This window comes from Cyprinus carpio, chromosome B5, assembly GCF_018340385.1.
Source record: "Cyprinus carpio isolate SPL01 chromosome B5, ASM1834038v1, whole genome shotgun sequence".
In the NCBI taxonomy this organism is placed as follows: domain Eukaryota; kingdom Metazoa; phylum Chordata; class Actinopteri; order Cypriniformes; family Cyprinidae; genus Cyprinus; species Cyprinus carpio.
Window position 1 is genome coordinate 30,709,313 of NC_056601.1, and position 10,656 is coordinate 30,719,968.

Genomic DNA, 10,656 nt, shown 5'->3' on the forward strand with positions numbered 1-10,656 from the left:
TTTTTATTCATATTTGGAATTCGTTTTTATTTTTATATTTTTTCATTTTCTATTTTGTGATGTTTTGTCGATTTTTATTTTTGTTTTGTAAATTTTTGTAGTTATTTTAGTACATCAAATTAAACAAAATGAAAATGAGAAATGTTTCCCTGGCAGCTTGCTGAAATAAAAGAAGTTTAACATTTTAAATTTTAATATATTTCAGCTAAAATATTTTTATTTCCAGTAATGAAAATTAATTTTTTAGTTTTAGTTAACTTAACTATAATAACCATAATTACAATACTTTGTATATTAATATATTTAAAATGTGATTAAACAAAATTCCACAAAATTTGTGTTTTTTTGTAGCTGCACATTTTTGTGATTATATATCAATATGGCTATAAAGTAATGTGAAATAATAATCAGTATTAGTAAGAGTAAATAAAAATATTAAAAAAATATAAAAAAAGGAAATATTTCTAAAAATTTAATATTTCACTAAAAACTGTTTTAAAAAAACAAACTTTTTATATAATAATTTTATTTTAAATTACAACTGTAAAATAACAATTCTAATATTTATACAAATCTTATATTTTGACAGATGTATATTTTGGTGGTGCATTTATTTTTTTTAAACCTCAATTACAATTTGATTATTGCATTAAGCCATTTTGTGATTTTGCTTTCATTTAAATTAATCATGCAGCCAAATTAGACGGTCTGTGCTTGAACTACTGTCACTTTCAGTGGATTCTAGGTGTAGTGATAATAACATTGAGTTGCTTTTCTATTTCAGAGTGAGAGTGTTTGACTCTTTATAAGCCCATCACATGGGCGTGACCACCGTCCAGGCAGATGATTGGAAGAACGTGAGGGACGGTGGCGGGGGATTGGTCAGTGTGAATAATAATATTATAAAAACCAAAAACAACTAAACGAACAACATAACAAAACCACCACCATTAACAAATCAAAAAACAAATAAATAAGAGACAATTCTGTCATCAAAAAGACAAGGCATTTCAGGCTTCACAGGGTTAAGACCATCCTGTCGACACATTATCATTGTGTGTGTGAGAACAGACACTAGGTTCAACACCATCACCCTGGTGACAGCCAGTGTCCCTGATGAGAAGATCCCTCACGAGGCTTGTATCACAGACGATGACCTCACCGCAGGTAAAAACACATATTACATGTTGTGCTGTCTTTGCTACTACGCTTCCACCTGTTTATTCTGTACTTTTATTATTTCTTTAGATTCAGAGGGCTGATCTGTCACTATGACTTCTCGATGGACCTGTCTACCATCTGCAGGTCCAACTACATAGACTCCTTTGGATACAATAACATTGGCTTGGTGATGCCGTATGACATCCTGAATGGCCCTTAGGTTGGCATTTGATACTCTGTTCTTTTAGGACCAGTTGCTCTGGAAAGATATGCATTGAATTTGCTATTTCAAGATGATCTGCGGTCATATTCCTTGAAACTAATCAATAATTCAGTCATAAATTGTCATTTCAAAATTGTGCTTTCGGATGACCTGTTAAGATGTATGGATTATATGGACTAGAATTGTATAAATGTTTGCTTACTATTGATTGTAGATCTTTGTTTTTATCTGCGTTGTGTCATGTTCTGCACATTTTAATATACAATGGTGGGTTCATATTCTCTGCAGTCAGTAATTCACCACACAAAGGTAGCATGATTTATTTATTTAATTCATATTTGAAAGAATTCTCACCAAGGCTGAGTTAAAAAAAAGTAAAAAAAAAAAAAAAATTATTTAATATTGTAAAATACAGCCTCATTACTCCAGTCTTCAGTGTCACATGATCCTTTAGAAATAATTCTTATATGCAAATTTGGTGCTGAAGAAACATTACTTATTATTTTTAATGATAAAAAAATTTGATTTTGTGTGTCAGCCTTTGACTGTGTTTTATAACCTTGCATAGATTCATGATTTCTGACAGAGAGCTTTCACAAAATGCACAAAAGAAAAAGATGTTTTTAAACTTTTAAAACTATGATTTTTATTCATTTCAATATAAAGAAATGGATTAGTGTTAGTGCCAAGAGTTTCAGTTAACAATAATAACATTCTTTAATATCTTACAGTAAATGCTGTTGCTGTAAGAACTATACACACTGTAATACATATTAATATATAACTTTGATGGAAGGAAGCCAGATATATAATTGTAATAAGAGGGCAAAGGCACAAGGGCAACAAAACAATCACTTCCTGCTGTTTTTGAGTTGAATGATAAGATCTGTGGATTCATTAACTTTGGGTGTGGAGTGTTTAAGCACTGGTTTGACTGTTGATTTCTAAGACTTCCTCCATTATAAAATCAGCACTTTGTTCAGAAGGGAAATTTATGATCACATGGCTCAATTCCACTGTTACATAGCATCTGAAAGTATGTATGAATCAAAATGCCTTGCATTGTACATATGTAAATATATGAAGCCACAAAATTAGCCGGGCTTCATGTGGTTGATAAATGTCTTCCAAATATATATCAATACTTTGCACGTTTGGTTTGCTCCTGACTCATCCTGTTCACTGCCTCCATATCTTAAGCATTTAAGATATTTCAGAGAAAGAACTCAATACTAAGAGTTGAATCCATGAGACAAATTTGACATGTTTAGGTCTAAAATAAAGACTGTGTTGAAAATAAAGTGCTGCTGTAAAGCGGAAGTGACTCTCATTTCCCACATTGCATAGTCCTTTTGTCCAAGTTCCAGAAGTGAATATTCATCTTGGTCTCGATCTCTACATTTTTCAATATCTGTGGGAGAGACGTTCAAGGGCGAGGTATGAGCAGCATGCATGTTTTACAACTGGATTTAATTATAATTCATATTATAAAAGTGCAAACCTGCATGAACTGTTCAAAGGTGATTCCCTCATAAAATTCATCAGGACCCTATAACAAAAAAATCAACAGGTTTCAATTAGAAAATCACATTAGAACTTTAAAATGTCAAAGCCCATCATGGATTGCCAGCGTACCATCTGACCCACTGTGACACTCGCCACCTCCAGCATTGCAGCATCTGAAATGGCTTTGGCGGTTTCTGCTCCTATGGTTTCATAGCTGGACAGCAGCTCCTCCACCACCTACAATCAGTCACACTGCGGTCAAACAAGCCATACATGTGTTTGTAGTTTCATAAAAAATAAGAAATGAATCTTACACGTCTGTATTCATCCAGCGTGATGACGCCATCATTGTCAGTGTCATGCATGTTGAATAGAACTACAAAGAAGATATGCTTTTACCAAGACGTTTATCAAAATAAAAATATAAACCTTTAAACTATATTAATGCTGAAAGAAGTTGCCAAATATAGACGTTCACAAGTACAAATGTTAAAAGGGACACAGTGAGGCTTAATCTTTGTTAAAATAAAATAAATACTAACTGAAATAAAAACAAAAAAGTTATTTTATTTCAGATATTTGCCAAGGCAATATTTTTAATTTCTGTTTAGTTTAAGTGCTAGTGTTGTCAAATCGATTAATCGCAATTAATCACATCCAAAATAAATGTTTGTTCACATAAAATTTGTGCATACTGTAAACATTTATATGTACATATAAATGCACACACATAGGCTACATACGTGTATATATTTTATGTTAACACAAACCTTTATTTTGGATTTGATTAATTGTGATTAATCAATTTGACAACACTATTAAATACTAAAATAACTAAAAATAAATTTACCGCTTGTTTTAAAGGGGTGCTATTTTGCTTTTTCATTTTTCCAACTTTAGTTAGTCTGAAATGTTGCTGTTTGAGCATAAAAAAGATCTGCAAAGTTACAAAGTTCAAAGTCCAATTCAAAAGGAGATAATTTATTTAACAGAAATCACTTTTCAAAAACTACAATGAACAACTCGTTTGGACTACAATGCATATTTTCCGGGATTTGTGATATCACAGATATCGACGAATGGGACGAGACCTAGTTGAGCTGCACTAGAGAAGGCAACGAGTGTTATCACTAAGTCGGAGACACGTTAGCTTTCCCAAGGCAGATGAACTTAGAGTGGTAACAATCATCTGGGTTTAAATCGCAGTCAAATTGATTTGATTTTGACGCAATATTTACACTGAAGCTCGCAGCATGCAGCTATGGTAAGAGGCATGACATTTTTTCGACCAAGTGCCGACTGGTGCCAATCACAACACACACTGGCCCAACTAACCAATCACAGCAAATCTCGTATTCATCTCGCCATTCATGAAAGACCTTGTGGAGAGAGGTGCTGTAATAATGTAAAATATGTGAAAAAATAATGTGTTTTTCGAACAACCTAGTATGAGAGCATGTTCTAGTACACCCCCAAAACAAAATCAAGACTTTGTAAAAGAGCAAAATAGGACCCCTTTAAGACATGCTTTTTTTGGCTGTTAAATAATGCCACAAATACCAGTGAATTGATGAGCGCAAATCTTAGTAAATCACATTGTGTGATTCATTTAAACACTCACCTTCCATAAATTTACAGATTTAAAGGGAAACTCCTACAAATGCATATTCAATAAGGTGAGTCTAAAAAATAACTGTGCTAATGCCTTTTTTCAGTGCTAATTTCCCACTGCGTGTTTTTAGTAAGTCCTGAAAGTATTTTTTTATGCCAAATGCACTGGCGCAAGCTGATAGTACTTCTGGCCCTCATATATTTTAATAAAAAGTATGTAGATATATTTATATAAACAAAAAAAAAATAATAAAAATTTTTGAAAAACAGGAAATAAAATTCAAAATATGAACAAAAATCATAATAATATAACGATACTAATATAACACTGATATCCATTAAAAGAAAGCTACAATAGAAAGACCATCTTTATTCTCACAGCGTAGTTTCTCCTTCTTGATGTTTTTCATCTCTTCGTCAGAAGTGCGTGGTTTGGGTGGTCTGAAGAAGGACAAAACCATAACAAATTCCTCAAAACCGATCTCCTGCAGACAGCCCTTCTCTTTTTCACCCAAGTTCCTAAATGAAAGCACACAGGCATTATCTGTGTGGACACAATTGCTTTTAAGCTAAACTTAACAGTAAAACAAACATAAAACACAAAATGTTTGAGAAGAATATCTTCATGTGAAATATAAAATCAAAATAAATTAAAAATGATTTTAAATAAATTTAACAATTTAAATGCATTGAAATAATAAAAAATTTAATTAAAAATATTTTTTATAAAAAAATAACTAAATATGCCATCTTCCTCAACAGGTTTATATTTAAAATTAATTATATAAAACTTATTTGCTTTTCAGCAAAATGGTGAAAAAAGAACTATAAAACACAAAACTCATGAAACAAAAAAAAAAAAAAAAAAAAAAAAAGCATTGGAATTTCCTCTCAAAACTGAGATATGGATCCATATGAGTATTTTCTTTTCTGAACGCACCTTTTATCAAAGAAAGCCTCAATGATCTGTCTACGGATTGGGTTGAGGGCCAAATTGCTAATATTCTCAAGGTGTTCGCGTCTGAAATGAGAAGAAATGTTTATGCTGTGCTTTACACTACATTTCATTATTACGGAAAATGAATCTCATCTGACATCCTTTTCAAAACACATGTGTGTCCTATTCTGTAACACAGAACTTGATTTAAAATCAGAAGTTAAAATACAGATAGAATATGAGTGCGGTTGATGACTGGTTATGACAGTATTTTAGAATCATCATCAAGTCATTTGTACAGTACCTTAAAGTGTCTTCATCTTGAGTCAGGTACATAAATCTGTTACGGAGGTTATTTATCTGCTCTATGGAAACTAAGGAGAGAAAAAGACAGCTAATTCAGGAACATTTCAAAGAACTTTATAGTCACAGCTTTTCTGAAGGAGTGATGGAGACAGAATGTGTGTGTGTGTGTGTGTGTGTGGGTGAAGCGCAAGATGAGCTAATAAACTTGTGCAAGGAATGCATGTTTCATTAGGGTAACCATCAGAAACTCAGAATACACAACATGAGGAGAGGAGGTGCACAGATACAATACATCATGTTAATGAATTGGACCTTGTTGTAAAGTGTTACTGTTCTATTCTTTTCTATTTTGTGAGGTAGTACAGTTAGTTTTGAGAAGATTTGCTCTGTGTAATATGTGCATGGTATTCACACATTCACAGCTGTACAGTAAATAACTCTTCAGTAAATAATGCTTCTCCCCAATGATAGATATGAATGGGATTATTTGTGCTTCTCCAAAAGTCCTCCTACTTCAACATTCCAACCGAGTGACACTTTGGGTTCATTAGATGTAGGCTGTTGTGTGTGTTAACACGCACTTAAGAGCCTATGTACAGTATAAGAACTGTAAAATTAAGACATTATGCATTTTAATATATATATTTATTCATTACAATTGGGACTAAATAATAGATTTTATGTCATAAACATATAAAGCTTAACAGGTCACTAGAGTAGTTAATGGACATAAAAAAATAAAAATAAAAATACGTTTGACTTGAATCAAAATTAATGACCTAGTTCAAACAACTAATAATCTGTTGTATAATTAATAATATTTTATGAGATTTTAAAAACGTCTTTACCACATAAATTCACACAAAACACATTCATTTCTGTAAATTATATATATAATATTATACTATATATTACAGCAACTTTTGGACAACTTGAAATTGTCAAAAAAAAAAAAAAAAAAAAAAAAACGCACCTTGGGATTATGGCCCATGTTTTTTGGTACTATATGGCATTATTTGAAGTACTACCATGATACAACCTTCTGATATCATCACAGTACCATGTTCATTTACAAACATAGCCTATTCTGCACCTGAAGAGAAAAAATATCGCTGTCTACACATTGAAAAGTTTTATGGATACTCACAGCCAGTTTTATCAGCCAGATCTTGGAACATATGCACTGGTCCAGACTGAGAAGCTCCCATGTTAAAGTCCAGAAGAGGTCAGTAGGAAAAGTCGTATGAAGAAAGGTCAGAACTTTTGGTCAGACTTTGAGAGCAAAGCTCCGCCCCCTCATGAAATATGCAAATACGCGCCAGTGACACACCTGAGTCTCTCGTCCGTTTTTTTTGGGGGGATCTGAAAATTATTTTGAGACCCAGAGATGGACACTTGGGTTAGGTATAAAATAAGACATCTTCGCTTTCTTGTCAGCAGATATTTGAGGTCGTTGTCAAAAAGATAACTCGTAAATAAATGGAATAATACTATATATATATATATATATAATGTATAATTAATGAATTAAAATAATATTTAAAATAACATAAATATATTAATATAATACAAATTATTTTATATGATTATTACAATATTTTAAAATAATTTGTATGATTACAGTATCTTTAAGATATTACTTTGTTCTTATTATTCATGAAAATATCACAGTTCAAATAACATTTTCGTGATATTCACCCAGTCTTTCTTCTTCAGCCAGAGAAAGGATTAAGGTATAGTGTGGTAGATGCTTCTATTTGCATTATAAATATTTAAGGTTGTTTGACTTTGGATGAGTATTACATTTAATGCAAATACACTCTGCTTTGGATACAAGAGGGACACCACCCTGACTTGTTTGCCATTCATTATCCAACTTTCACTTTAAGGTATTCAGTGCATGTTACAGAACAGAACAGGGAAACAATTCTGCCTTCTTTTCCTAATCATCATAATATGCAGCATAATTAAATCAGCATAGCAATCACAGTAAAATGTTTCACTGACAAATGAAATTCCAGCACGTTTTAATATTTGATTTGTATTTGTAATTATAAATAAATAACCAGACCAACAAAGTAGAGCTTATTCTTTTATTGTGATACATTCTCTTATATTCTCAATACTTTTGTAATTAATAACACTATGAGCCAAGAATTCCTTGAGCCCTTGTTCTCTAGGTTTTTTCTTTTTTTATATATATCTAACTTTGAAATAAACATTACAAAATATTTTAAGGTGACAGCTTTTAGACATTTTACCTCATGTCAAAGTGGATGTTAGTTAACATATTAACATATGTGAATGAATGATGGCAATAAGGAACGGGCCTGAAGCTGATCATCAACACACGTACAGATATTCAAACCCTCTGTAGAGTTCATACAAACATACTCACACATACATACTAACTACACAAAATCTATAAACACCACAAAAAATATATTTACTAAACCAACAAACACAAAAACAAAACAATATCATTTATACTCAACCATTTAAATACAACACGTTTCTTCCAACTTAGACTTCATTTGCAGCTCTGGGTCAAAATTGCGCTTAAAACTAATCTGAGACCAAGATGTTGTCTTAAAAGAATTGTTCACCCCCCCAAAATGAAAATGTACTCATCATCAGGCCATCCAAGATGTAGATGAGTTTGTTTTCTTCACTGGAACAGATTTTGGAGAAATGTAGCATTACATCACTTGTTCACTAATGGATCCTGTGCAGTGAATGGGTGCCGTCAGAATGAGAGTCCAAACAGGTGATCAAAACATTACAATAATCCACAAGTAATCCGCACATCTCCAGTCTGTCACAAACATGCAGCTTTTCATTTCACAAGACATTAATTGATGGACTGGAGATGTGTGGATTATTGTGATGTTTTTATCAGCTGTTTGGACTCTCATTCTGACGGCACCCATTCACTGCAGAGGATCCATTGGTGAGCAAGTGATGTATTGCTACATTTCTCCAAATCTGTTCAGATGAAGAAACAAACTCATCTACATCTTGGAAGGCCTGAGGTTGAGTAAATGTTCAGCAAATTTTCATTTTTGGGTGTGAACTATTCCTTTAACTAGATCTTCAAACATCAAGTTCAGTCCCTTACCAGTTATAACAGTTCAGGAGAAAGTGAATGACTATGCATCTAAAGTGGGGAGGGAAGGAAGGAAGTGGCATTCTGGTCTACGGATCTAATAAATCGTGGTCCTGAAAATTGGCGGTGGGCTCTGGCGATTGCCCTGAGTTTGCGGTGAGACCGTGGTAGTGCTCCTCTACAGTCCTGTGGGTGCTGCACATGTCCTCTGGGTAACGCGTCTGGAGCTCTTCATTAGCAATGTAGTGTGTGTCAGAAAACTCGGTGAAGTAGCGGCCGACCTCAGGGTGAGCGATCTCCAGTGGGGCAGAGTGAGGCTCCAGATTCTCTGCAAATGAAAAGAGAAAGTAAGGGTTTCTTTTTTTATTTTAAGACTGCGATTGTCTCGAATCAATTACGACCTCACCCATTTGCCCCAAAAGAGAATGATTCACTGAAAGCTGATGAAATTGAAAGCAATTAGGACAAAGACCTAGTTTACCTAGATACCAGAAAGTGATATAACAACGAGTCTGACCAAAAGTACAACGCACAAACCTATAAAACTATGTTAGAGTTAAAAAATAAATGAAAAATTAAGTCATTTCCATTGCCTTAACAATCTTGGATTCAATTGAAAAAACTCAACCTTGCGCAGCATATCTACATGTCCCATCCTGCACTAAGACGTTGTAGAGATGGCTGATCGGCCCTTAGAGAACAGCTGATGGACCCTCATAGTGTTTAATCCATTCCTGACAGATCATGGTGCATCATAGGGGGGTCCCACCCGTATATATCGCAGTTGTAGCCTGAACCTATGAGAGACATCAGTATTTGTGAATAATTAACTGGTGGACCATGGACCTAAGTCATACCGTAAGCACAGGTAAATGATTTGTAGCAATAGCCAACAATGCATTGTATGAGTCCAATAGACTACTGACTTTTTCTTATTTTTTTTTTTTGTGCCAAAAATATCATCAGGACCATATTAAGTAAAGATCCTGGTTCCATGAATATATTTTGTAATATTTCCTACCGTGTAAATATATCAAAACTTTCTTTTTTGATTACTAATAGGACATTGTCTAGAGAACTTATCCTGATCAACATTTAAAGGCGATTTTTTCTCAAATTGTGATTTTCTTATTGTTTGTTTTTTGCCCCTCCAGATTGCCAGATTTTTCAATAGTTGCATCTGCAGCCAAATATTGTCCAATCCTAACAAACCAACACATCTTGAAAAGCCCCCCTCGCATCTCTCAGCACTACATATGTTATAAATCTCAGTTTCAAGACGTTGGACCATTTGACTGGGTTTGCGTGGTCCAGGGTTAACAAATATTAAATATAAACGCATGGTTCATCTACAAATCTACCTAAAGTTATTGCAAAGCATGAAGCCTTTTTTGGTTTTAGTGAGAAAATCAAGATTGCATGCCAGTCCTGTGGAACAACTGAAGTCTAGTCTTATGTGTCCTTATTATTTGTTATGGTGACCACAGAACTGTTGATGCACTTATGGATAGAAATCATCAATAAGAGGGAACCACTCTGGAGAAATGTAGTAACGGAAGTACAGTGCCAGTGTCTGTTGGTTTTCTTAATATTTGAAGATAAATATTTATAAAAATGATTTGTGATAGGAAAACTTATTCATTTATTATATATATTTTATTCCTTTAGGAAATAAAAAATTTTACCCCCAAAATGTTTTTCTTGACAATAGAAGTAACTTTCACTTGTTGTTTTTTTATTTAGGTGTCCGTATTTAAGGGCCAGAGGGACAAATTTATTATGCAAGTATAGTATGAAATTGCTTGA

At 33.3% G+C, this 10,656-nt stretch overlaps 2 protein-coding genes and 1 long non-coding RNA gene across 4 annotated transcripts in view; 1 reads left to right on the forward strand and 2 right to left on the reverse strand.

Annotated features, from left to right (window-relative positions):
* Window positions 1–970: 970 nt before the first annotated feature.
* LOC109090621 lies at window positions 971–1,588 on the forward strand. The gene is made up of 2 exons (XR_006154761.1): window positions 971–1,167; window positions 1,249–1,588. It is a non-coding gene; the product is annotated as an uncharacterized LOC109090621 (long non-coding RNA).
* A 416-nt stretch (window positions 1,589–2,004) lies between these two features.
* Window positions 2,005–7,029, reverse strand: tesca (tescalcin a). 2 transcript variants are annotated; one of them, XM_042723113.1, is made up of 8 exons: window positions 6,892–7,029; window positions 5,743–5,812; window positions 5,442–5,522; window positions 4,881–5,020; window positions 3,205–3,266; window positions 3,020–3,127; window positions 2,886–2,933; window positions 2,005–2,795 (listed from the first exon to the last, which is right to left on the reverse strand). In XM_042723113.1, the coding sequence occupies exons 1-8, from the start codon at window positions 6,950–6,952 to the stop codon at window positions 2,712–2,714; spliced, it is 654 nt and encodes a 217-aa protein (XP_042579047.1). In that variant the 5' UTR covers window positions 6,953–7,029; the 3' UTR covers window positions 2,005–2,711. The 2 variants fall into 2 exon arrangements, with proteins under 2 accessions (XP_042579047.1, XP_042579048.1); XM_042723114.1 differs by lacking the exon at window positions 5,442–5,522.
* A 1,778-nt stretch (window positions 7,030–8,807) lies between these two features.
* fbxo21 (F-box protein 21) overlaps window positions 8,808–10,656 on the reverse strand; it is an 8,990-nt gene continuing 7,141 nt past the window's right edge. Inside the window, 5 exon segments of the mRNA XM_042723115.1 lie at window positions 8,808–9,178; window positions 9,479–9,529; window positions 9,532–9,574; window positions 9,576–9,602; window positions 9,604–9,647. Coding sequence (XP_042579049.1) covers window positions 8,940–9,178; window positions 9,479–9,529; window positions 9,532–9,574; window positions 9,576–9,602; window positions 9,604–9,647 — 404 coding nt within the window. The 3' untranslated portion in view covers window positions 8,808–8,939.